A 27,543-nucleotide genomic window follows, 5' to 3' on the forward strand; every position below is an offset into this window, starting at 1 on the left:
AGACTAGGCCCATGGAGCTCCCCGGAGAGTGGAATCACAGCCCAGCAGGCTTAGTCACGATGGCATCAGGGAAGCAGGAACTGCATTCAGATTCTGGAATTGGCTACCAGCTATAAAATTGTGTCAGATATTGCCCAGCTCCCAACTCCCTTCTTTTTCAGACAGGGAAACTGAGGCCTAGAGAGAAAAAGGCACATCTGAGCACAGGGTTAACATCCTTTCCAAGCTCAGTTTCCCTGGAAATAGATGAAGACGGGAAATACCAACTATGTTAGGGGCAACATTGATCATAGTGAAAACGGCCCCTCACTGGAACAGTGCATTGGACCAGAGACCTCGAACACCTGAGGAGGGTCCACAGTGCCAGCTCTGCTCGATGCAGTGACTCTTATAACAAGCTTGTCCCTTGCAGGGATCCTGGGAGCTATGCCTATGAATTGTGGGCTTCTATGCCAACATGGCTCCTATACTTACCCCATAAGGGCCCCCTTTCCTCTCACTGAGCTGTGCCCTAGGGACAGGACAGCTCCTGGGGTGGCCTGAGGGCTGCTGCATGCACTGCTGCAAGGTCACGTCCACAGAGGGGGAGTGCCCACTACTGCGCTGCTGGCCCTCCGTGGTTCCCACCCTGTGGCCTCCCAGAGACTCTGATTCCAGGCGTGGTTCATGGTTAGCTCGAAAGTCTAATGTTAGTAAAATCCAAGAAGGTTCCCTGCTGGGCACTGTTGGACTTCTCCACCGCTGGTCAGTGATGGGCTGGGGCCTGAATTTATGTCCCCTGACCCCCAGTCTGGGACTGTTACTTCATCCTGGAGACCTCTCTGAGAGTCATGGGCTCTACTTTAAGGATCTCTCAGTTTGAGTTAGAAAACACACGCACACACACACACACACACAAAACACAAACTAACAGGTCTATAAGGAATTCCAGATGTGAGTGGTGGAAAGCAGACAGGTGACTGAACCAATCTCAATTTCCAATCCCCTTCTCCCTCACTTGCCTCTGCTTTGGAGACTATACCAGTAAAAAAACTCAATCTCCCAGCTTCCTTTGCAGTTAAATATGGTCACATGGCCAAGTTCTAGTCACTAAGAGGTAGGTAGGAGTCTTGGGGAGGGTGTCCTTTTTCCCAAATGAAAAGACAAAGTCTCCTAAAGAGAAAAAGTGTTTAACCTTCTACTTAACTCCTCTTGTCTGGAACATGGATGTGGGGCCTGGGGTTGCAGGAGCCACATCGCAGGCGTGGTATAAAGCATGGGATCAAGAATGGCAGAGCAGAAAGAGGGGAAAGGACTGTGTCCTTCGTGGCATCATGGAGCCACTGTGCCAGCTCTGGATTGCCCGCCTATGGACTGCACATGTGGGAAACAACCCCCATCTATTAAAGCCGCTGATGGACAATTTTCTGTTATGTGCACCAAAAGGTATTCCAACGGATACAAAGTGATATCACGATGAATTAAGACTCGTCTGAGCATTCAGAATGAGGAAGAGGGTTAGATTTAACAAAACACGATTGTTTCGCTGCGCACCCGTGTGCGCAGACAGGCAGGCACATGCTCAGCCTTTTCTTTCTACAACCAACCCAGCCCTCTCTAGGCTTCGCCATCTGTCTACAGCTGGGACTTGGCGAGAGTAGGAAAGAGGGTCCTTGCTATATATCTCAATCTCAGGGGGGCTAATCCACTCCCAGGCACTGGGAGTTGAGTGGCACCCCCACTGGCTTCCCAAAAAGCCGATTTCCTACACGGGCCAGGCTGTGCATGTGGGGACCGGGAGCTCTCCCTGAACCTCCCGACCCAGCCCCAGGGCTGGCTCCTTTACCATAGGTGCTAAATGCAGCCTCAGCAGGGACTCCAGGGGAGGACACCGGGGCCACCACCCTCTCCAAAGTTAGGCTGGGGAAGGCAGGCAGGACGAGCCACACCCTGGGGCACCGGGGCTTGTTACCCTGTGGGTATCGCAGTGGAGACCGTCGTCTGAGAAGAGCACAGCATCCTTGATGAAGTTGGACAGAGCGCGCAGGATGAAGGACACGAACAGGTGCATGTGGATGTAGTTGCGGGTGCAGTGGAGCCTCCTGCGGGGAGACAGAGCGGGGCCATAGGGACCAGGGCTGGGAGGGGCTGGGGTGCAGCAGGCCCAGCCCTCCCCCAGTGCACAGGGGAAACCCGGGCCCTGGACATCAACTCTTCCCAGGTGAACGTTTCTCTGTAGCTCTGTTAGCACAACCTAAATGAGAACCCAGGCCTCAGGTGCCCAGTCTACTCTGTCTCACGCTATAATAACAATAATCATAATAAAAAGCTGGGGTCACAGGGGCAGCATTATATTCTTCTGGCCTACTACCATCTCTAGCTCCCAGAATTGTTTAGAAGGTAGGGCAGGAGTTCCAGAGGCAGGCAAGCAGAACACAGGCTTCAGGGAGCAACCAGGCCCAGGCTCTGCCTTTTCCCTCCCCAGAGCCTGAGTTTCCTACTCTGCTGCTGGGGACAGAAGCCTGTCACTTGTTCCCATTCTTCAGGTACCAGAGCCAAGCTTTCTCATGGGGAACCCACTCCAGTTCTGGGGGGATGGGGGGTTGACTGCACCTCCCACCCTCATGACAGACCTGAGCAACTGGAGGTCTCCAACCTTGGCCACCGTGACTGGCTCAGGTTTGGGCATGTGACCCGAGCTGGGCCAGTGAGAATTCCCCCAAGACTTTCATTGCAACTAATGGGGAAGGGGCTCTCTTGGCCCTGGTGTTGGAGACCTGGTAGAATGTACCCCTGCAGTTGCTGGTGGCTGTCTCTGCCTCCCCTACAGAAGGCCTACCCAAGGATGAGGCCAAGGCAAGCGGAAAAACGGAGGGAGACAAGCCTAGTTCTGCTGACACTGTCGAGCACCTAGATTCAGCCAGATGCTCCTGAACTTGTCAATTATGTGAGTCGGGTCACCTTTGTTTTCCCTAAGCTGTTTTAAGGTGGATTTCTGTTTCTTGCAACCTAGAGTCTGGCTAATACACCTGTAAAATTGGGAAAATGATACCTATCTCATAGCATTGTGTGAAAATTAGAGATCACAACATGGAAAGCAGCCGGTGCAGTAAGTGCTTAGTAACGCCCAGTAAATGCTGAGCGAATAAAGGAATGAGCAAGGCCGTGGGAACTTCACAGGGAGCTCAGTCACAGGAACTTCTGCCACAGGTCAGCTTTAGATCAGGAGGTGACGTGGCCCACCCAGACCTTCCTCCTCCGGCTTCAGCAGTTAGAAGAGATGCAAGGTCTGTGCCCAGGGCAGGCTGCGAAGATGCAGAGTTGGCAGCATGTTCTCACCGGAAAGAACAGAGGATGCTGAGGGCCACCAGGAGCATCACCAGGGAGGAGCTATAGCCCACGGTGTACATGACCTTCAGCTTCAGCAGGTACTCGTGCTGCAGAGAGATGAGCGTCAGCCCCGCCCGCCCACCCGGCTGGCTCGGCGCCTTTCTGCCTCAGAGGGTACCTGCTGCAGGCTGCTTGAACCCCTTCAACTCATATCCCAAGGACACCCATTCATAGGCTCCATCTTGGCGCTGGAAAAGGTCTTGGGGATCATCTGATGCCAACTCAAACTTATATCCCACTCACATCCCCTTGGATTTAAAGGCTTTATTTGAATGTCTCAGGGGCAAGGTGCTTGTTCCCTTTCAAGGAAGTCACTCATACACAGCAGTGCGAAATATTAGATATTTTTTCCTCGTGTGAAGCTAAAATATATTACCTTTTAAAGTGCACTTACTGGTCTTTTTGTTTTGGGAACCACTTAAAATAAACTGAATTTGTCTTGTACCTAAGGCCTGTCTTATTTTTTAAAAACAAACTTTTCATTTTAGAATAGTTTTAGACTTATAGAAAAGTTATGAAGATCTTATGGAGAGGCTTGTCATTTTTAATACAGCTGTTCCGCCAGTCTGTCCCTCACTTATCTTCTCAGCATTAAATGTTCCCTGTGTCTTTAATCTCTTTCCACATCCTTCACCATTTTGCTCAATTAATATACTCTGATTTGTCAATGTCCTTCTTAAATAAAATATCCAGAACTGGATAGCTGAAAACTCCAGATGCATCTTCTAACCAGGAAGAAGTAGAGTGGATATCGCCTCCCCTGAACTCCACACTGTACTCCTATTAATGTGGCCAAGCAGGCACTTACTTGTTCAGCAGCCACTTCACACTCTTGGTTCATCTTTGATTCAAAAAGATCTCAGTGGGATGGAATAATTTGATATACAGAGATAAATGTAAAGACCAGTATTTAGGTTCAAAATATAAATTGTACAACAGTCTTAAAAAGAATCAAGGAAATGAAAATTAAGACAATAATGCCAGACCATTTTTTAACTAACCAAATTAACAACTATTTGGAACTAATCATATGCTATGCAGGTGAGGGTATAGTGGGAGTGAAAATTGGTTCAATCTCTCTGGAAGGTAACAGGGATTAAGAATCTTTGAAGCAGGCATTTCTTTTGACCCCTCCTTCTACCTCTAGGAATTAATTCTAAGAAATAATCAGAAATATAAAAATATATTTATATGTAAAGATGTTTATCACAGCCTGGCCAGGTGTGGCTCAGCAGTTGAGCTTAGACCTAGGACCCAGGAAATGAAGGTTCGATTCCCGGTCAGGACACATGCCTGGGGTACGGGCTCAATCCCCAGTCGGGGGCACAGGAGGCAGCCGATCAATGACTCTCTCATCATTGATGTTTCTCTCTCTCTCCCTCTCCCTTCCTCGCTTTGAAATCAATAAAGATATATTTTTTTAAAAAAGATCTTTATCACAAAGCTATTTGTGATGAAAAACATTCAGATATCCAACATTAGAAGAATAGTTAACCAAATTGTTTTAATGTTAGACCACCATTAAATGTTGCTTACCAAGAGTTTGAAAAGATGTCAGGACATGCTGAGAACATAATGTGAGTGAAAGGCAGAATTCAATTCACAGGACAGTATGATTCCCACTCTATGTAAAAAAGTGTTAGGTTGAATCGTATGAAACTGCCCCTTTTTGTAGACCCAAAATGATCAAATATGGGCCATTTCATGTAGCCCAATCTCATACATGCATAGAAACAAGATTGTAAGGAAATGTGTTACATGTTAATACCGGTTAACTTTGGATGATGTTTGTGGATAGCATTGTTATCTTCAGTTGTATTTGTCTACAGTGGGTAAATACTACTTTATACCCAGAAGATAAGGGTAGCTAATTTAAAAAGAGAACAGACACAGCAATAGTATGGGGGAAACTGGGCTGGCTGACGGCTGTACATATGAGAATGACCTTGAGGTCAGAATGGCCAAAGCTTCACGGTGTTAGGGAAGTGTAGGACAGAAAAACAGGCTTCGGATCCAGGAGACAACAGTTTCAAACCCAGGACTGTTACTCACCCACTGTGTGACCTTGGGCAAATTACTTAACTTCTCTGAGCCTCAGATTCCTCATCTGCAAAATGGGGATAATATCTACCTTTCAGGCTTGTTGGAAGAACAAATAAGGTATCAGAGTGTCTAAACAATGGCTGGCAGCTAGAAGACATGCAGTGCATGTTAACTTTCCCACCTCCACCCCCATCGTCCACCCTTGACGTGAGGCAGCAAGCAGTTGGAATCGCTGTGCGAGGTTATGGCATGGCCCATGAGGTTCGAGGCGGCGGCTGGGGAACTGCGCCTGCTCTCAGTGGCAGAATGGAGTGCTGTGGGGCAGCCGGCCACACGGGGATGTTTGCAGTATCTTGGTCTAGTTTTGGGCACTTTACTTAAAGAGGCACATTAATAAGCTGGAGCATTTCCAGAGAAGGCTGATCATGTCATCTTACAAGTGCGTAATAAACGGGGTACATGACTCCAAGAGGGGAAAACAAACAAACCGAGGGAAGGAAAGTCTTAGGCCATTGACACGTAGAAGCAGAGTAAGACCTAATGTGTGAGCTCTGGTGGGAGGATGTTACCAGAAGGTAGATTTAACTTAAAGTCACCAAAACTTTTCTGGCAGCAAGAGGTGACCTTTGACAGGATGGCTGCCTTGTGATATTGAGCTTCCCCACTGATGTCACTGCAGTTCCAGGAGCCACCTTAAAGGCACAAGGCAGAGAGCCAAAAGGCCAGTAGGTTGCATCAGATTAATGGTTCCCAGACTTTGGGACATCAAAGAGCAGCGAAATGTCAAAATATTGGAGGACCAACACGAGCCCCATGGCTGAGGGTGTTGGCCTCGCTCCCGGGGACACCTGCTTTTGCAGCCCTCCGTTCAGGAGCAGTATAGAGTGTTCAGGCTGAACATTCTGTCCTGTCCTGTGACCGTGGTCATTGTGCACCATCGAACCCTCAGGACACATGGGCCAGCTCTCATACAGACCTGGTCCTGCCCTGTGTCTTTAAGGTCTGACCCAGAAAGAGCGCTATTCCCACGAGTCCTGATGCAGCCCCAGAGCCCCTGCCCTCGACAACGGCACCTGTGCACTACCTGCCAGAGGAGCTGGGTTCCAGGAGCCTCACTGCTGTCGTCCTGGCCCAGGCTTCCTCTCTCTCTGCTTTGCATCCTGACTGGGCCACCTTCCTTCTGCATCCTCTAGATTGGGGTCACCAGACTTATTTCCATAAAGTGCAGACAGTAAATATTTTAGGCTTTGAGTGCCGTGAAATCTCTTTCACAACTACTTAATTTTGCCCTTGTAGTGCAAATGGGAGTGGCCTTGTTTCAATAAAACTTTATTTGCACAAGAGAGGGCCAGAATTGGCCCAAGGGCTATAGTTTGCCAACCTCTGCTATAGGTAAGCAAACCCCATTTTATTTACCCAAGTGGCATCTTTGCCTGGTCTTTCTGCCAATCTGAGTCCAGTCTGTCAATAATATTTGTCAATAATAAAGAGGTGGCCCGGCCAGCATGGCTCAGTGGTTGAGCACTGACCTATGATCCAGGAGATCGAAGTTCAATTCCTGGTCAGGGCACATGCCCAGGTTTTGGGCTCGATTCCCAGTAGGGGGCATGCAGGAGGCAGCCAATCAATGACTTTCTCATCACTGATGTTTCTCTCTCTCTCCCTCTCCCTTCCTCTCTCTGAAATCAATAAAGACATATTTTAAAAATAATAATAACAGAGAGGTGTATGCCAAGTAAGGAAGTTGAAAGAAAACAAATTCAGATATTCACCATCATTTGACTGAAAGAAAAAAAATCAACAGTAATAAATAGGATGATTCAAATCTCAAAATAAAAGACAAAGCTTGTGCCAATTTGTGGACCAGCATTTAGGGACCAAGGTGAATCATATGGTCTGAAACCCTTCCAATTCAGGGACTTCTTAATTTTTTTATGTGAGCTGAAATCAAGGTAAGTCTCCACTATTTTTGGACAATAATTTTCTGAGGTAAGTCCAAATTTTGCAATTACCTTAGTTAAGTTTCAGCTCCTTGTCTGGGGATATCACAGTTTCGACCTTGCCATGGATATCAAGGTCAGGCCCTGGACTCATTCTTTCCCAGCTGACTACTTGAAGCCAGAAGTTCTCATGTGAGGTTTCAATAGATATAACTCTCACAAGCAGAAGCTCTTTGGGGACTCAATAATCCTTAAAAGTGTAAAAGGGTCCCAAAGCTAAAAAGCTGAGAGCCACTGGCACAGGCCAATCATGTACCCAGCCCTCTGCCAGAGGCGGTCCAGTGTTGGGCAGGATCAAGCCTCTTTGAGCCAGTGCGGTGTTTGGACAGGCTTGTGGGGGTTGGGGTACAGCTTTCTTGCTCTTAGGAAGGAGCTGTAGGAAGTCAGGCCGTCCTCCTGCGGGACAAGCAGGCGCGGGGAAGCCTGCAGCCGCAGTTGGCAATGGCTTTCACCTTCCAATGGGAGCGGCGCCGGCCTTGGGAAGAAGCACCAGGTAGCAGGAGAGACGGGACGGGCCTGGTCGTGGTGGCTGGCAGCGCAGCTTCATAAAGAGTCCTGACACTTCCCTGCACCCTCAGGTCCAGGAGCCAACTTTGCTTCTTAAACCAGTTGGAAATTTCTGTTATTTGCAGCCCAGAGCATCCTTTTGAACCCCTATCCTGCCACTCATCACAAGAATGTTTCCTCTTAATTTTACAAATATGACATTCATAATCCCCTGTCTATCTGAGACAATGATAGCGATGGTCTTCAGGGGCCAGAGCCTACCCACCACACCCCAAGACTGCATATACCCACGGGTCAAGTTTTGTTGAGTCCCGTGATTAAATTGACCCACTGGTGATTAAATTGACCCACTGTGGCCAGATCTGAGGCTCTGCCTTATTCATGCATTTTCTCCACCTGGATGGCAAGCCCTGGAAGGAAAGAAACTCCACCATCCATGTTACTCCATCAATCAAACTCCTTCACATAGAGCAAGGCCGACTGGCTATAGGGGGGGTCTTAGAAAAAACTCAGAAGGAGGCCTGGTCTGCCTCCCAACTACATCCTTTCTCCTTAATTCTGCTGCTCCCCCTTTCACGGCTCTTCTAACATGACCCCATCCCATCTCCAAGGAAGATGCAAGCTTGCCCGTCACACTCCCGCTGGGGAGTTTAGCTGATGCGACTGCTGAAAGCGCACCTCCCAGGGGCGCACCCTCAGGGGGCAGCGGCAGGCACACCGGCTCTTTGCAGAGCTACGCTTGGTTTGAATTCTGCCTCCATGACTTTTTTCCCCCTTGACTTTCTTTCCCAGTTTTATTGAGATATAATTGAGACACATCACTGTATAAGTTTAAGGTGTAAGCACAATGACTTGACTTGCATATATTGTGAAATGATCATCGCAATAAGTTTAGTTAACATCCATCATTTCGCACAGATACAGAAAAAAAAGAGAGAAAAAAATTGGTATTTTTCCTTGTGATGAGAACTCTTAGGATTTACTCTCTTAGCAGCTTTCATATAGACCACAGAGCAGTGTTAACTGTTGTCATCACGCTGTACATTATATCCCTAGTACTTGCTTATCTTATAACTGAAATTTTGTACCTTTTGGCCACCGCCATCCAATTCTCCCTCCCCCATCCTCTCCTCTGGTAAGCAGGAATCTGATCACTTTTGCCATGAGTTTAGCTTTGGGTTGTTTTTCTTTTTTAAGATTCCACATATAGGTGAGAGCATACATTATTTTTCTTTCTCTGCCTGACTCATTTCACTGAGCATAATGCCCCCAAGGTCCGTCCATGTTGTTGCAAATGCAGGACTTCCTTCGTTTTGGTTGCTGAGTAGTATTCCTTTGTGTGCGTGTGCCACCATTTCCTTCTCCATTCATCTATGGATGGATACTTAGGTTGTTTCCATGCCTTGGGTATAACTAGTAATGCTGCAGTAAACATGGGGGTGCAGATACCCCTTCAACATCTGCCTCCATTACTTTCTAGGCATTTTCCTTAATCCCTTTGAGCCTCAGTTTCCTCATCTGCAAAATGGAGAAAATAATAAACTTACACTGAATGCTTTTGAAGATTGAATGTAATTGTGCACTAAGCAGCTGGCACGGGGTAGGTGTTCAGTCCAAAAATGAACAGTTATTGGGCACCTTATAGGTGGCAGGCATCATGTTGGGCATTGGGGCCTGGAAATGACTCTTGGATTTGTCACTGCTGTATCTCCATGCTTAGACCCATGCCTTGCCTATAGTAGATGCTCAACAAATGTTTGTCAAGTGAATGGATGCCTTTGAGGAGCTCATATTTTAGCGAGAGAGACGGATGCACATGGCACATACTGATGATTTCATATAATACGGTAGGTAACAGCTGGAGGCTAATATAGTACTAAGGGAGCCCTTCCTGGCGGGACAAGAAGGAAGAGCTTTCTGGAGTTGATGGGCTGGAGTGGGGTTTTGAAGGATGTGTACGAGTCAGTCAGGAAAAGCAGGGAGGGAAGGGTCTGTGGAACTAACAGCCACTTCAGGAGGCACCTGGAGAAGTGTAGCCACAGCTCACAGTGTCTTCTCAAACCAGGACTGCCCTGGTGCTAGGCTCTCTTTTTATATGTATATATATGTTTTTATTGACTACAGAGAGAGGAAGGGGAGAGGGAGAAAGAGAGAAACATCAATGGTGAGAGAGTCATTGATCAGCTGCCTCCTGCACGCCCCCTACTGGGGATCGAGCCCACAACCCAGGCATATGCTCTGACCGGGAATCGAATCATGACCACCAGGTTCATGGATCAACGCTCAACCGCTGAGCCACACCAGCCGGACTGGGCTCTCTCCTTTGAGAACAAACGTTGATTGAGCACTTACTATGGCCAGGTACCTTCTTAGCACTTCCATGCATTAACTCATTTAGTTCTCTTGGCAAGCCTGTGAGGTCAGAACTATAATTAACCCCTTTTCCCCGATGAAGAAACTGAGGCACAGAGAAGTGAAGTCCTCCCCACGCCCACCAAGATCACAGGTCAGGGTTGAGACTCACCAGCCTGGCTCTGAGCATGGAGCCACCACGTCACTTCTCTTTCGGTTTCATGACTAAATCACCCCGTCTCATGGTGGCATATGGCAGTCCCCTGCCCCATGGTCTTCATGACCAGCGTCTCGGGGTTGGACCAGGGCAGTGAAGCAGGCCCACCGACCCCCAGGTGATGCGCAGGAGACAAGTGGTAGGAGGGGCAGCCCCCAGGTCACCTGTCCCTGGCCCTGGGCTGGCTCTACTCTGTCCCCTCCCGGGGATGTCTCGCCCTGCAGGCCCCACCTGGGGAGGAAGGGAGGTTGACAGGCTTACCCGCTTCTTGTTGGTTTCGTTGGACGAGTCATTCACGTTAACCCCACAGGCCAGGTCAGGCCTGGGGAAGGCTTCTGACCAGCCGCCCTGGGTGCAGTTTCGAAATATGGAACCTGTGGGTGCCAAGCACGTTATGTGTGAGCAGTGGGGACCGGGGACGGACAGCTGGGTCTCCTGGGTGCCCTCAGCAATGCCACAGGCGCAGCCTGGAGCTTCCTTCTGTCATTTTGTCCCCAGCTGCCTTTCTCTGAACCACAGTCAGCTCCCAGTTGGCCCAACTATCCTTAAGATACGTAAGTCTGCCAGGCAGGCAAAGTGGAGGGAAAGGTAGGCGGGCAGATAGGCCTAGAAGGGGCAAAGACCTGGATGTGTGTGTGTGTGTGCGTGTGCGTGTGCGTGTGTGTGTGTGAGAGAGAGAGAGAGAGAGAGACCTGCTGATCCCTGACACATCCATCTACAAACTAGGTCGCCCCTGAGCAAACACCCCTCATGGCCTCCAGCCATAGCTTATCTTCCTCCCACCACCTCATCACACCCCGTCCCACCATGCCAGGCACCAGGGCTCCATGGCAAGGAAGGCTGACTGGTGGCATGGTGATCAACAGTCCCAACAACTCCCCAACCAGGGCCAGCCCCCAGATGGCCAGGCCCCAGCAGAACTTCAGTGTCCTGCTCCCGGCCCAGCTCGCTGCTCTGGGGCCCAGCCCTACTCCAGGGCTCTCTTAGGCCCCTGTTCACTCCCACCCCGCCCCTCGCCCTTCTCTCTGCAGGCTCCAGACTCAGCTCCAAGGTCCCTCCATGCTCTAGGAGGGCCTTCCCCTCCCCACTCTCCGCCCCTGCTGGCAGGGTGCGCTGCTGGCATGTTGAGCTCGCTGCCCATCTCCAGCACAGGCTGCATCCCATGTCCTTACCGGGGGTGGCAGTGGCTTCCCTGCCCCCCCAGCAGATGCTTTCTAAGGGCTCCCAGGGCCTGCGCAGAGTCCTTGCTAACCAAACAGTGGCTGGCTGGCTAGAGAAGCAGATGAGTGGGGGTGAAGAGCCTGCTCTGAGCTCTCTTGGAGAAGAGGGGAGAGCTTGCCCACAAGCTTGCAGAGCAGGAGCCCGAACACTGGGGAAGGGGAGCTGCCAGCCAAGGAGAAAGTTTTGGAGAACCAAGAGTCTCCCTCCTGGGAACGACTGGCTCAGCTGCATCCGCCACTCTGGGCTGCCAAGGAGGGCTGAGTTCCAGTGTCAGGCCTGGCTGCTGTGGGCATTGCAGGGGTGCAGGGAGTTGATCACACCCCTGCTTTGCTCTAATCTGTACCCTGTCAGGGGCCCCTTGAACACCCCACCTGGGTTGGCATGCACCTCTTGATAAGCCTCGGGGTCTGGGTTTAAGGTCAAGCAGATTCCACTGAGCTGGAGCAATGGGGCTGGTATTTCCAGAATCAGGCACTATGCTAATGTATGGATTCTGATCTAATCTTCATAGGGCCCCAGTGAGGGAGGTGCTGCTGGCCCATTTTACAGATGGGAAAACCAAGGCTCAGATTTGAGCAACGGGACCCAGGTAGGACATGTCCCATCACAGTACCTCCTTCCTGCCTGGCCCCCTCCCTACAGACCCAGGGGCAGCCTGTAACAACTGGAGATCATGGCTTTTGGGCTCTAGTCATACTCAGCCTATGAAGGCTCATGAGGCCTGGAGCACAGTGTTAGAACCAGCCAGATCCGAGTGTGAAACCCAGCATTGCCTCTTGGCCGCCATGTGACCTTAGGTGCATCACTTTCTGTGCCAAATGGGAACAATCACTCCCATTGCAGAGCTGAGAGAAAAGCATGGTGGCCCACAGAAATCACCCAGGCTGGTGCCAAGCACAAGATGGCACCAGCGTTACTCCTCGCTGCTCTGGGTCTTTCTGAAATAGACCAGGAGTGCTGGGGCTTGGAGTCTTGGAATTTAGGAGAGGGGCGGAAGTTGGGTCAAGGGACTTAGGTTGTCAGACAGGAAAGAATGGTGGTCAAATTTAGACCAGTTGGATGGGAAGACGAGGTAAGAGAACACAAACTCTGCGAAGCCCAGAGCTGGCTGTCAGGCAGCGCAGGCCCTCATCAGGGTGGGCTGCCTGTTTGGCGCCCTCTCCTCACTGACCCAGCAGGATTCCCAAGGCAAGTGCTGCATGTGATCCAGGCCAGTGGCCCAGAGCAGCAGAACTGCAGGGAGACGAGGGTGGGGCTCTCTCCCGATCCCCTCAAGCCACCCACTTCCCCTGGATTTAATGCCTAATAAGTAAGGGTCCTTACCCAGGTTCACCCAGGACTCCTGAAAGCACAGTCAGTTTTTTTGTGCGCATACGTATGTGCAGTCCAGAGCTCTCACCTGATTCTACAGAGGCCCCGGGACCCTAACCTGGTTAAACATCCGCTGCTTTAAGGCTCCCCACTAAGGCAGAAGGGAAAGGGCCAAGGCCTGGCCTGCCTGGGAAGTGTGTTTTCAGTAAGGAACTCTGGAAGACCAGTGCCCTTTTAAGAATCAAAGGGAACATTTTAGGCCCTGGCACACACAGGGAAATATCTGGGCAGAATCCAGCCTGCAGTTTTTCCTGTCAAACGGACACCATCCTGTCTGGGCCCATGCAGTGGCTGCCCTGAGGTAGAATTAAGTTATTATTAGTTTTTCTTACTAAAGGAAGGCTCCAGAACACCAGCTTGTCCTCACTAGGCGCTCCTCCCTAGGTTGGGGTGGGGACCCCACTGAGGGAGGCCTTCTCTCCTGAGAGGAGACAAAGGGGCTGGGATCTAACCCCAGGTGGGTCTATGGGGAAGGAAGGTAATGATGGGAGGATGGCTCTTGGTGGGAGGCTGGACTGGTTCTGACCTATGTTCTCGTAACAGGCCTTGGGCCTGGGGCTGGGTATGAGCAGAGTAGTCCCCCCAAGTTGAGATGATCCCCAACCCCTGGGGGCATTTGCATAGCACTGAGCAGGCGGAGCCTCAGTGTGGCCAGCAGGCGGGTCCTGTAGCCCTACAGCGACACCACGTGGTAACGAGAAGAAACTGCAGCAGAGGTTGGCAGAGGAGCTCCGCTTCCTTCCCCACAGCACCCAGACCTGGAACTGTACCTCTGGGTGACGCCCGGTGGGTCTTGAGCAATTAAAGCATTGAGGAGCCTCAAGAAGGAGACAGTTGGATTCTAGTTAACGAGGTAGGCAGGGGTTCAAGCAATTGTTTGGGGTGGGATGTGGCCGTGAGCACGGCTCTGCCTGGCCGCCCTGCAGAAGGGCAGGTGGGATGGTGGCAGGGAGGCAGAGGCACAGTGGCTCTGAGAAGGCTTTGAAGGGAGGGCTTGGAAAAGAGGAGAGCTCCCAGGTCCTCCAACAGGAGAACTTGGCCAACCAGAGAGGAGCACTGGATGGGGAGTCGGAGACCAGGGTCTGATCCTGGCCTTTCACCTGACCAGCAAGTTACTCAAGGTCAACCATATGTGGATTCATCTCTTGTGTCCTGAGCTCCACTCGCCCCAGAGACAGGCATGGAGGGGTCATGCCAGGAGATAGAGACTGTAGATAAGTTTGCTGCTGTGTGTGTGCCTGGGGGGGGGGGGGGGGACTTTGGGGTAGAAAGGAAGGACAAGGAGGAAAACAAAGGGGAGAGAAGAGACAAAGGAAAATATTTAAAATTTATTTCCAAGCACAGCCTTATAGGACCGGTGTTATTTATTCTCCCCGTTTTACAGGTGAGAAAACTGAAGCTTAGAGACTATTTGAGGAACTTGGGCCCAGAGGTAGAGACTGGCACCCAGTGGGACCCCATTTCCCCACATCCCTTGCAGCTGGGAGTTGCCATGGGACTGAGTTCTGGCAGAAGCAACATGGGGAGAAGTGGTATCACTTTCAGGCCTGGTCCTTCAACATCTCCCTTGGCTGATCCCCTTCACCAATCAGCCTGAGAGCTTTGTGCTGACAAAGGAAGGAGTCTGGAAGCCAGACCCACCATGGAAGAAAGAGCCTCCTGCTCAGCAGAGGCACCTGCTCTGGCCTCGGGTGCCAGGCACTGGATGAAAGCCTGGAGATTTGGGGATTTGTCTGTTTCAGCAGCTAGCATTCCCCAAGCAGCAAATGGAGGGGTGGGGTTCAAACCAGACTCCCTGGCCCCCTCCAATTTCTATATCATGGGGAGTCAAGTGAGGCTGAGGGGAGCAGTGAGCCAGCAGCGTGGTCCCCAAATCTGCATGTGTGCACAAGTGCATGTGCACTAAGAATCATATTGCAAAGAATTTATACTCCTCTCTCACGGTGCACAGCCTTGGTCTGGCTGGTCATAGTTTCCTGACTTTGGAAGGCTGATGGGTTTTAGTGTTAAATCTTCGTTTTTGGTTCATTCTTGTTAAGGGCCACATCGGGCAGCTTTTCCTACCCCACGTGGATGAGGGGAGAGGGTGGCAGGGGCAGGCCAGGCTTTAGACGTTCAGTGAGCCCACTAAGCGAAGGGGCCAACGGGCCATGAAACTACCCTCCCCCCACCGTGGGGCCCAGGCCCACCATGACCATGGCCTCGAACAGAGCCCCAGTTTTGAAGTCAGAGGAATCTGGCTTTGAGTCCTGGTTTCTCCATCTCCCAGCTGTGAACCTTAGGCAAGACTAGACCCCTCTCAGTCACTGTTACTATTCCTCTTGACTGGGTGGAGCGCGGGGAGGGAAGGTCTGTGATTTGCAGGGGGTTGTGAAGACTAATGCCTGGCACATACACAACTGTAGCTGGCATTAGTCCCTGAGCATTCCTCTGAAAGCCTCCTCACTTCCCTGCCTGAAATTAAGAAAGTCCTGTAAACTGTAGCTTCCCTCAGGCAAGAGATCCCCCGGGAGGCCAGGGGCATCCAGGGAGGGCACAGTTTATCAGCAGGGCCTGGCAGAATGGGCGCCGGAAGTAGGTTCTGGAAAGCCAGGCTGTGCCAGGGCGGGACCCAGACATGGTGGCTGGAGCAAGGGAGAAGCAAGCCTGGCCTCCTCTATCATGTCCCTAATACGGTGCCTGCTGCCCCCTTGCTGGGAGCCTAAGGATCAAGCCCCCCCCACCCCCCCCAAGCAAGGTTTTCAGTCCCTACCAGGGGCCCCACCCCATCACTTCACTCATTACTTGTCCCCAGAGAAGTTTCCTTGGCCTCCTGGGTTCAGGCTGAGGCCCCACGCAGAGGCCACCCCTTGGGCCGAGTGGTTACCGTTCCTGCCCGAGAGCATCCAGAGGAATCGCGGACACTCCACTTCCACCGTCTGTCCAGGCTCGGAGGAGGGCCAGCAGCTCATGTTGTCCCACAGCCCCGCGCAGCCTGCCAAGAAGAGCAGCGGCATCAGGCAGGGATGGAGCGTGGACCGAGGGCCACCCCTGCCCTGTCATCATCGCCAGCACCCTCCCTGCGGGATCTCCCATTAGGCACTGCCCTTCTCAGTGCCTTTCCTTCTTGGGGCCTTGGATTCTGCCATCTAAATAGTGAGTGCCCAGTGTGGAAGACAGGGTGGGAGAGCGGGAGGGAGACGATCTCATACAAGCCGAGGGAGGGAAACGTAATCTCATACAAGCCACGCAGCGCAGGTCTGGATTTCTCTAGAGCAGAGATATGCCTGGCCTCGGCTTGCATTAAATGACTCACCGGCAGTGGGCCTCCTGGCTACACAGTATAACCATATGGGGAGCTTTAAAAAATGTATCTAACTGGGCCCTACACCCAGCGATCCTGATTTAATTGGTCTTGGGTGGGTCCTGGGCATGATACTGTGGGTAAGCTTTCCAGGGAACTCTACAGTGATGGCGAGGTTGAGAATCCTTGGCCATGATTCTCAAACTTCAGTCTGCAACAGACTCATCCAGAAGGCTCGCTGAAACACAGACAGCTGAGGCCCACCCCCAGAGTCTCTGTGGAACCTGGGAATTTGCCTTGCTAACAAGTTCCCAGGTGAGGCTGCTGCTGCTGACCTGGAATCACACTTGGAGAGCCACTGTCCTGGCTTTTGGAAGCAACTACACAAGCGTGGCCACCGCTTTTGCAGTAGAAATATTTGTTAAGGACATTGCTTTCCAGCTCACTGGGTTCCCTTTACGAGGCCCCTCCTGGAAGATGAACTTGGTCTCAATGCAATGAGAAGCTGAACGTATGGTGAACCCATCTGTCCTATAAACACTGAATCTTGAGGCTGTTTCCTCTTTGACTTGGCTGCCAGGAAGCTCAGAGCCACATTCATGGCCCACTTCTGGCAAATGATAGGCTTTGAAATGAGTCAGAAAGGCTACTGTGTCTTCACCGCAGAGCAAGGCACTGTCTGAGTCAGCCTTCCGGGCTTTCTGACGCTCAGGGTCTCGACTTTTACTGTCTTGGGGGCGTTCGTTGTCCTTAAGCTACTATGCAAGTGTAAGTTGTAGATAACTGATAGCAATGCAAATGATGCTTGTCCACAGGCATGCAAACGAACTTTGTCCAGTCATATTTCAGCTGGACAAAACTGTACTCACTTTTGCATCTATGTGCAAATTCATTTCACCCTTCAGCCTTATATGTTGGGTACTTTGAGTTCTATGAGCCAGCGGTAACATTTTACTGGTTCTCTCATTTACTCAGTACAATGTTTGGCAGGTATTCAGTTTATATTTGTATGCGAGTTTTATAATTATACTCTCTTTTAAAAATTATCATTTATCATAACCAGCCTCTAATTCTCCTAGAATTGACTTTGGGGGTAGAAACCCAGGGAATCTGCTCCCTGTGACAGGCTTCAGGGGCCCACGACCCCTGAGAGAACAGCACTGCGGGCAGGTTTGGAGGGGCCGGAAAGAGCTGAGGTGACATCATGGGGCGAGAAGAGTCAGCCCTCATCCAGGTTGGGGGACAGAGCACAGACTTCCCCACGCCACAGCCCAGGACTCACAGGAAGAGCCCGGTTTCTGGAGTCCCACAGACCTGGGTTCCAGTCCTGCCTCAGCACCCAGTAGCTTCCCTGGCCCATTTCTCTTCTCTTCGGGGAACAAATGCCTCCTCCTGAGGCTGTCAAGGGGAAGAGACCAAGCCCACTCCCTGGGTGCAGATGAGCGCAGTGCCCACCAGCCCACCCTGTCCTCCCCGGGCTCCTTCCTATCTCCTCGGGCCCAGGCGGGCCAGGCTGGGGCTCTGGCTGCAGGGCGAGTTTCTGCTCCGGGGCTGGGAGACGGGTGTGGTCTGTAAGCAGAGGGCAAAGCCCAGCTTCGGTAAAAGGTCTCTTCAGGAGTGACTACCTCCAAGCTCAAAGCATCAATATCCTTCTAATGCCTGGGCCCCCTCTAAGCGAACTCCCCGGAGACCTGTCCCGCTGCAGAATGGCCTGAGAACACACCGGCCACGCAGATCTTTAGGACGCACCCCGAGATTCCCATTCAGTCGTCCCCAGGCCCGGAGCGTGTACTGTAGCGACTCCCTGGAGACCCTGCCGTCTGTGTTCACGGGCCTTGCTTTGAGAGCCTCTCCTCCCCACGGTGAAGGCCCTGTTCTGGGCTCAGATACACTCTTGGCTCCCAGGAACAAATCTGAGAGTGAGACAGGCAGCCTCCCTAGGGCCGGGGAGCTCACTGTCCAAGGGCAGCTCTCCCGGTGCCTGGGTGCAGGTGGCTCCCTCCACGGGACAGAGCCCGTGAGAGCAGGAACCTGTGTGATCCCCACTGTCGCAGGCCTGCACCTGCAGTGGGTCGGGCATAGCACAGGCACTGAACAGACATGGGAGCCACATTTGACTTCTAAACTGCATGTTAAGGTCGGGGCCTTCCGGTCCTCTGCCTGCCAGCTCTGCCTGGTGCTAGCGGGGGTCACCCTGCGCTTTACACAAGGAGCTCATTTAATCCACAGCAGTGCAGCCAGAGGCTTCCTGAGCCAGGACATGGAGGCCAGGACTGTCTCGCCACATTGCTTGGTGCCACCTCACAGGCTTTGCCCACTTGCCCTGCCCTCAGGTGGCACCAATGCCAGCTTCCTAGAGACCTCCCAGCTGGAGCCAAGCTAAGAATGTTGGAGAGAGGCCAGGGGGTGGAGGGGAAACAGGGCATGGGGCTGCAGAGGATGCAGGGAGGAGACCAGAGAGGGGCAGGTGGAGGCAGGCGTGACCAGCTCTCCCCTGGCAGCAAGAAGAGCCCCCAGAGGGAGAAGGGGGACAAGGGGACGGAGAAGGCCAGACCTAGATCAGGATGTGGGGTGGGGGACTCTGGAGGTAAAGCAGCCCCGAGGATGACAGGACACGTTGCGGCCCTGGCAAGGGAGGTGGTGAATGGAGGGGAGAGACCATGGACACAGAAGCAGGGTTTGGATGTGGCTCCCACAAGGACTGTCAAAGCATCCATGGGACAAAAGGACCATGTGTCTGTGTCCTTTGAGGAATGTGGGGGATGAGAAGCCCCTTGGATATTCCTAAACCTTCACCCACACTCACAGTGAGCCCTGGGACAGGAGGTGCTGAGCTCCCCCAAAACTGTCCGGACACTGGCTGTCAAACTCCAGCAGGAGACACTGCTCGCCAGGCCTGGGTGGGGGGTCCTGGAGCTCACAAGCCCCTGGGTGACTCTGGCCTCCTCAGATGCCCTTAGAACAGTGACATGACCCACTGTGTCTGTCTGCTCAGAGCTCTTCTGGCTCCTGAAGCCTGGAGGGTGAGGGGAGTCCCTCACCCTGGCTCCTTCAGCTGGGACCTCGTGTGGTGGCAGGCGCCTCGGCCAGAGCACAGCCTCCTGCGAGCTCAGCAGCATTTCCTGTATGAAGTCCTGGGGGCCCTTCCCGACTGTAGAAAATGCAGGAGCCCCTTCCCTCACTTCGGGAGAAATGGACCCAGGGCTGGGCTGGCCAGGTCAGCCAAGATGCTGGCCCACAGCTCCAGTCCATGAGGCTGGACAACCCATGGCCAGCTGGCCAGACAGATGGGGAGAGTGCCAGGGCATCTGGCAGCCTTCCCAACCCCGGCCACATCAGGCAGGGACATTGGCCTGGTGCTGGCTAAAGGCAGGGCAGCAATGGCTGGTGGTGAGAGGTGAGGGAGAAAGGGGAGCAGACTCCCCTGTGGGGTCCCTGGGCAGCTGGTTCACTGTCACACTTGTCATATCAGCCACGTAGAGAGAAAAATGTGGGCAAGGGGCTATCCAGGCCTGTTCTGGACACGCACCAGACACTGTGGAGCCTGTAGGGGTCAGGCAGGGTCACTGCCCCACAGCAGAGATGACGAAACCCAGGCTCCAAGGGGTAAAGTGACATGTGCAGGTGACAGAGTGTATAATGCTGCAGCTGGGACCCCACCTGCTGGGCTGACCCGTGGTGGCAGCAGACCTGGGTACTAACGCCACACGCATTGTTCCTGTCCCAAGCACCGTGACGTGACCACACGCTCTCCAGCCTCGGTCCACCGTCTGGTCATGGAAGGCGTGGGACAGGCCCGGTGCCAACGCGCAGGGAGCACATCGGGGTGGCGGGCACTTTTAGCTGGTATGTGGTGGAACACTTTTAATTCTGGCAGTTACACATTTTTAGAGAGAATTTTAAATACGTATTAAAAAGTTATAGAACTAGCATATCACATTTGTGATTTTAAAGCTACTATTGTTTAGGATGAGGCTAAGTTAGAAAAAAGTCGGTTGGAGAAGAGGAAACCCTCATGGCGGTTGGTGGGACTGTAACCTGGTGCAGCCACTGGGGAGCGCAGCATGGAGGCTCCTCAAACTCAGAGGTAGCCTGTCACCCCATCCAGCAGGCCCACTTCTGGGTATTTATCCAAAGGAAACGAAATGAGCATCTGGAAGAGACAGCTGTGCCCCTATGCTCACTGCAGCACCACTCACAGCGTCCGAGAGAGGAAAACAGCCTAAGTGGCCCTGGGAGGGCGACCGGGTAAAGAAAATTACAATAAAACATTACTCAGCCTTAAAAAAGAAGGAAATCTGGCCACTTGTGATCACGTGGATGAACCTAAAGGACATTATGCTAAATGAAATAGGCCAGACCCAGAAAGACAAATGCTACGCGATCTCCCTCTTCTGTGGAGTCCAAAGGAAGCCCAGCTCATGGAGCAAGAAGTCGAAGGGTGGTTGCCGGGCTGGGGTCAAAGGGCACAGAGCTGCAGTTTCATAGGATGACTAAGTCTAAGATTCAATGCACAGCCTGATGGGGGAAAGTTAATTGTTTTAAAGGAAAAATTATTAAGGAAATCCCAGTTCAGGTGTACGGCTGCAGTGGGGCTGGAGGGACTATGGCCGGGGGTGGGGGGGTCTGTGTGGCCTCTGGCTGCTTGCAGGGATCTCGGGCCCCACTCCCCACCAGGCTCCTGCTCTGAGTTGGGGGAGGAAGGAGGGCATCCTGTCCTAGTCTTCCCGAGGGCTCCGGCAGGGAAGGGACAAAGTGGAGGGTTCGGGTCACTGTGGGATCTGCTAGTTTTAGGTCCATAGTGGCAAAGCTCGCAGCCTGAGTTGGGTGAGGGCAATCCAATGAGATGAGGGATGGAAGAGCTTTGTAAACAGGCCCACTGCTACTGAGCCAAGAGGAGGGGCTCACTTCCTCTGGAAGGCAGGGTTGGAATAAACAATTAGCTGCTGCGTGAGTGGGCAGGGCCCGGGGCAGGTGAGGGGCACACCTCCCACCCCTTCGCCATTTCTAATGGTCACCTGTCATCAACTGCCTGGCTGGAGAGAAGGGATGAAAGGCTGGGGAAGTTTCAGTGGGGAAGCAAGAAAATACAACATTGGACCACAAAGGCCATCTGGGGGAGCAGGGGTGCCTGCCGAGTGCCCAGGGCCAAGTGGGCAGCATGGGATCCTGGCCTGAGGCAGGTGGTGTGGTGGAGACAGGTGAGCTTTGGACCTCAGTCTACTCTGGGCTTGCCACTTACCTCTATGGGCCTCAGTTTCCTCGTCTATAAAATGGGCATAGTAACACCCCCAGGATTTTAGCGGGAATTAGATGATTTGCGTGTGCAATGCAAAATTTCTCATCCATTAACCTTTGTTCCTGTTTTTCCTCCTGGTATATTTTCCCTTTCTCTGCCCTTCCTCCTCAGATTACTGGTTCACAGTCTCCGAGGAGGGCAGGAAAACCTACAATCTCCCTGGCTTGGATCCCACAGCCCCCGGGGGAGTGAAGAGAAATGCTGGTGTAATACAAATGCTTGGGAGAAAACAAAAGGAGCGGGACTTTCCTCAGGCTGGGGAGACAGGGGGGGGAAGTGATGAGTGGGACACAGAAGGTTCCAGAAAGGAGCAGAATGCCCTGCTGCCTGCCCACCTAGATGGTGGGATAGTCGAGGGGGAGATGGCTGTGAGGTCACGTCTAGATAAGCAGGCCACGGGCAGCTAGCAGAGCCCCGCCTCCCATGAAGCCCAGGAGGGGCCTTGGGCCTGAAGCAGGGTCCGCCAGCCACCACTCTCTGCAGCAAAGCTCACGACCAGATGGGCTCCCTCAGACACACTGGTGCCAGTGAATCTCTGTGGGGAAGATCTGGAAAATACCAAGGCTTAGGCTCCTCCCATCCCAGGAGAGTGGGGTCAGAATTGAAGTGATAGAAAATGGAGAAAGTTCTATTTTTGCCTTCTGCAGTTTACGGACAAAGACTGTTTCCTTCATACTTGTGAAGCCCCTGGCACTAGGCCAGTCCCAGGGTAACCTTAACTCCCTAGGGGCAGGGCCACCACCTAGGGGCAGGGCTGGCAGTGGGGAGGGGGCTGAAATAGGAGAAAGGACAGGCCAGTGTCCTGATGCCCCACCCAGCTCACCACAGAGGAGCATCACTGCGCAGTCCTTGATTTATTTATAAACAAGCTCAGATGGCCTGGCGATAACCCGGGATTATTTCAGGAGCAATGTGTCAGGCTGCAGTGACATGGGACGAGGATCGAGCCAGGCACCCTGGGGCCATGCTGGGCTGGCCCCTCCACACCCGTCCCTGCCCCCTGTGCTCACTGGGCCTGAGCATGGAGATCACCAAGGAGTCCACCTCCTCCGGCCTTGCCCCTAGGTGTCCTCCTCTAGCTTCTGCCTTTGTCAGTGTTAACTCTCTCCTCCTGCCACACCCATCTCCCGGCACCTCATGACCCTGCTCACCGCCACTCACCCTCTCCCCTCCCCAAGACCCCGCGGCAGTTCGGGAGGACCTCCTGCTGCAGCCCCTGGTTTCTAGCTCCTTCGCGCCTCCCCTTGCCCTTCTCAGCGCCCTGCAGCCCTGTCCCCAGGCCATCCAAGACGCAAGCTGGTGAGGTTTCCTCGGCTTTGCTAGTGACCTGACCTATAGCATTTAGGTCAGGAAGAGTGTTGCCCTCCTGTGAGGGTTGGAGCACACAGAAGTGGTGGGAATGGGGCTGGGAAACCGAAGTTCCCGGGTGGCAAAGACCTTTAAAAGCACAGGAGGAACAGCTAAAGAGCCTTCTTTAAACCAAGAAGCACGGCCGTTCCATGGGATGAACTGCCTTGGAAGCAGTGTTTCTCACCACTGAAATATTCGAGCAGAAAGTGTCATGGAATTAGGAGGCTGGGAAATGCAGAGAGGCTACACTAAATGAGGTAGAGGACCCTTCAGACCGGAGGCTAAGGTTGCTTTCTGGAGCAGCCTGCCAATCTCCCCCAGGAGGCCCGCTTGAAGAGACCTCTGAGTACTGTATGCTGAGCCCTTCCCCTTCTAGGAACTACACACACTGTTCCTTGTCCCACAGAACCTCCACATCCACCCCCAGCACTCTTCCTCACCTGACCTAAGCTCTTAGCCTCATGCTACCTGTCACACTAATTAAAGATTAACTGGTATCAATAGTCTCTTTTTTTCCCCCTAAAACAAATCCCTTCTTGGAAGGGTGAGGCCACCAGTCATTCACAGCTCAGTTCCAGTTGCAAACCAGAAAATCCTCAGGATTCAGAGTCAAAAGATTTGGGCTGAGAGCCCTGTTTCGGCTCTGGGTGGTCCTGGGCCTCTCAGGGCCTCAATTTCCTCATCTGTGAAATGAGGATAATGGTACTTACTGCAACGGTTGCTTTAGGGAGTAACCAAAAAAATGTCTAAAATGTTACACAAACATGAGTTACTTGTTTCTGAAAAATGAGCCAAGATCAGTTGTGCCAAGGAAAGGATGGGAGACGTGAGCTATGGGTGACCACAAATAAAGACTGATTCACATTAATAAAATGAAAGCATTAAACACTGGGCAATCACATGTAAAAATGGAATGTAATGAAACATACTGGCTTTAACATTATTAACAATTAACTAAATGCTATTAAATTATTCAACCTAAATTTATGTGAATTTCACAATAAAAAATGGCCACCACCCCTAAAAGTAGCCAGCCATTTCTCCTGCCCATGTTCTTTGTGGGTGGGAAACCAGCTGGCAGAGAAGAAAAGGGGGAAGGCATGTCCCTGTGTTAGAGGAGAGGACACTAAGGCCCAGAGAGGATCAGTGTCCTGCTCAAGGTCACACAGCCTCTATGTGACAGCCACTCATGCCCAGGTCTGCCTGACTGCCAAGCCCAGGTCTTTCCTGCCACCGACCGTCTCTCTGGAACATTCTTCCCGAGGGAGAGCCAAAGGCTCCACCAGCCAGCTCCGCGGGGGTATCCGCTTCTGTAAACAGAGCAATAAATAGCACGGCGGCGAGCGGGCCCTGCCTCTGTTAGGGTGACCCTGAGACAGTCCCACGGAATGCTGGGAAGCCTTGGCCACGGAACCCGGAATGGCTGAAGAGTTAATTTTTTATTTGTGATAAGTGTGCTGTGCTTGGTGACAGTTCCGTGAGTGGCATTTCCTGTGACTTGTCTGGAGTTCAAACATTAACCTCCTCCCCAGGGAGGGCCAGGCAGTTTAACCATTAACCCTGTGCCCCCAGCGGAGAGGCCCACCACCGCTTCCCCACCTGGGTGTCGGGACAGGTCCCTGTTGCGGGCGGAGGCCTGTGGGCCGTGGGCAGCAGTGGCGCTGGGCTTCAGGAGTCATGCTCTCTGGAGAGCTGCTGTGGCCATCAGGGCATGGGCGACAGGGCTGGGCCCAGGGCTGGGTGGCCGCAGCCTCAGCCCTGCCACCAGCTTGGTTCTGAAGTGGACACAGTGGGCTTGCCCACCCCATGGCTCTGCCCCTTGTCATTTCTCCGCTCCTTTCTGTCTGTGAGGAAGTGTCCCTGTCGTCCAGCACATCGGCTCTAGACTCCACGCTGGGCCTTTGGCTCTGCTCAGCAGCCCCTCAGCGGAACAGGCCTGAAGACTTTCCCAGCAACCAGGGCCTGGGTCAGCCTCTGCCTCAGGGGCTTTTAGACCAGGTTTCCAAGGCAACAGACCCCTTTCCTGAAGGAAACTTGCAGAAGGCCAACACGCAGAGCAGAGCAGATCCAAGCGGCCTGAGCCACGTGGGACAGGCGGGGCCAGCCTGGCCACCCTTCCACCCGCTGCCCCAGCCGTGCCAAACGGTCGCAAATCTTACAAACCCAGCACAGCCCTTTTCTCACAGGAGGAGAGGGAAGTCCTGAAGCGAGCGCCTTACCCACATCTCCCCAGGAAGTCGGAGGCAGCACCCGGGGGGCCTAGTGAGCTTTCTCGGCTCTGAATGCACCATTAGGGCCACGTGGGAGCCTTAGGGAAAACAAGTCACCACACCTGCCCCAGCGCAGTCCCCCTGGGCACGGACACGCTTACACTTTCCCCGAGGACCAGTACCTAGGCAAGTGGGTCACAGGAGAGGAGCCTCCCAGGGGCACAGCTGGGTGCGCAGGGGGGCAGAGGGCCCCGGTGGACCCCACCCACCCATGGCAGAGGGCAGCCTACCCGCACCAAGGAGTCGGGCACAGGCCATCCGAGAAGCTCCCTGCTCCAATGAGATGCCCTGGCATATTCTCAACAGCCTCCTGAGGTCAAGAGATTATTCTCCTCATTTTAAAATACATAAATTGAGGGGTGGAGGAATGAAGTCTCTCGCCCAAGGCGGTAGAGAGGAGCAGCAGAGCTGAGGTTTCGGCGGGCTCCATCTGGCCCAGCCTGGCACTTGGCCCCTGGGCTCAGCTCACCAGACACAGATGGTCGGAGGCCCAGCAGCCCAGCACCTGCTCCGTGGTCAGCACCTGCAGGAGCAAATCTGCCCTTGCACTGGGGGAGCCCAGCAGGAACCCAGGGAACCCAGAAGGTCGAGCAGAAGGCCCCAGCCAATGGGGTCACTTGGGGCCCGAGTGGGGCTGGCAGAGCCACTCACTGTTCCTTATGGGAGGATCTGGGAGAACAAGCCCTCGCCTTGCTGCTCCCAGGCCAGGCTCCAGACAGCATCCCGCCAAGGGTGATCGGGCTACACTGCTCACTTCAGCTAGTTTGTGACAAGTTCTGCAAGCTGGGGACCATCCATATCCTCCGTGGGAGCCCTGCACCCTCAAAAGGCTCTGCTCCATCTCCCACTCTCTCCTGGGGCCAGCTCTCTTTTGTTCTCTCCTCTCTCCCTGCTTCTAGTCAAGAACCTGCACTCACTTGTTCACTCAGTAAGTCAGTCAACAAGCACACGCTGAGTACCTGATCTTGCAGGCCCTGTGCCACACACTGGGGAAGAAGAGGAGAGTGACACGGTCCCTACTGAGGCTGAGGCAGGAACAGTCCAGCAAACCTAATGCAGTGCAGAGGTGCCAGGAGGAGAGAAACCGGGGGCCATGTAGGAGTCAGGGCAGCCAGTTGAACCAACGGAGCTCCAGGCATCCAGGAAATCATTCCTGGTGGAGTCTAAAAGGGAGAGTGGTTGGCAGAGTGAAGAGAGAACAGTGTAGCAGAGGGATCAGCATGTGCAAAGGCCCAGACGCATGAGAGAAAGGGACACAGTCAGGAAATTATAAGCAATTTGGCTGAGCCAAGTGGAAACGTTTGGTCTGGAGGCCAAGGAGCTGGACTTCGTCCTGGAACCACTGGAGAGCAATGGGTCATTTAAAACACACCAGATGCTAATTTTTAACATAACTGTCCCTTACTTCTCAATGTGAACTGAAGTTCGCCATCATCTCTCCCAAATGCTTGATATTCTAAGTCTTATCTCTCAGGGCTGAAGAAGAGCCAGTGCCTGTCATTTTTAGGCATTCATCTCGGGGACATGCAGACAGAGGCAGCCGCCAGCCCTGCTGCACCTGAGGCCGGCCGCGTTGGCGCTTTGCTGACTGCTGTTGCAGACAGTTTTCGGGGCAGCAGGAGGCCCCGGGGAAATCAGGCGGCTCTGGCTCAATGGTGCCCCAGTGAGCATCATAGGGCCGTGGTCTGGCTCCCCACAGGCAGCTTGCAAAGCCAGTGGAGAGGAAGGAAAAGCTCGAGCTATGGGAGGAAGTCACCTTGTCACTGTCCTTCAGGAAGGGGATGAGTGAAGGGTCTAAGGCCACTGCAACATCCAACCGCTTGGCCCCTGCCGCCCGCAACACCCTGATTTTCCTCCTGTGTCTGCCTGCTCCTCACAAGTGCTGGCGATTCCGAGGCCGCTCCTGGTGTTTCCTCTGCCCCTCTCACACCCTCACTGGTGCAACCACAGCCACATTGCCTCCTACACAGGAGAGTCCCCAGCCCTGACCTGCTCTGAAATCTTGACTCCACACATCTAAACAACTCACAATCTTCATCTCTTCGCTCCCAAACACCTGGTCTCCCTTCACCCCTTCCTACAGCTGCTGAGGTCAAACACTGTGGGTCATCCTGGACCCACCCTCTCCCACCTCACTCCTGAGCCAATTCACCACCACATCCTGCCAGTGTTACCCCCTAAATAGTCCTTACACGGGCCCACTCCTCTCCACCTCCTTTCCTTGGAGCAGGCCCTGCCTGTATCTCCTTGGTCTTGACCTC

General features: G+C 53.0%; 1 protein-coding gene across 1 annotated transcript in view; it reads right to left on the minus strand.

Moving 5' to 3' along the window:
• SCTR (secretin receptor) overlaps positions 1-27,543 on the minus strand; it is a 78,631-nt gene that overhangs the window by 20,257 nt on the left and 30,831 nt on the right. Inside the window, exons 3-6 of the mRNA XM_087819401.1 lie at positions 15,947-16,054; positions 10,750-10,862; positions 3,319-3,416; positions 1,952-2,081 (exon numbers count right to left, since the gene is read on the minus strand). Of these exons, the coding sequence (XP_087675527.1) occupies positions 1,952-2,081; positions 3,319-3,416; positions 10,750-10,862; positions 15,947-16,054 (449 nt within the window). The remainder of the gene's footprint in view (positions 1-1,951; positions 2,082-3,318; positions 3,417-10,749; positions 10,863-15,946; positions 16,055-27,543) is intronic.

This window comes from Miniopterus natalensis, chromosome 8, assembly GCF_054644295.1.
Source record: "Miniopterus natalensis isolate mMinNat1 chromosome 8, mMinNat1.hap1, whole genome shotgun sequence".
In the NCBI taxonomy this organism is placed as follows: Eukaryota; Metazoa; Chordata; class Mammalia; order Chiroptera; family Miniopteridae; genus Miniopterus; species Miniopterus natalensis.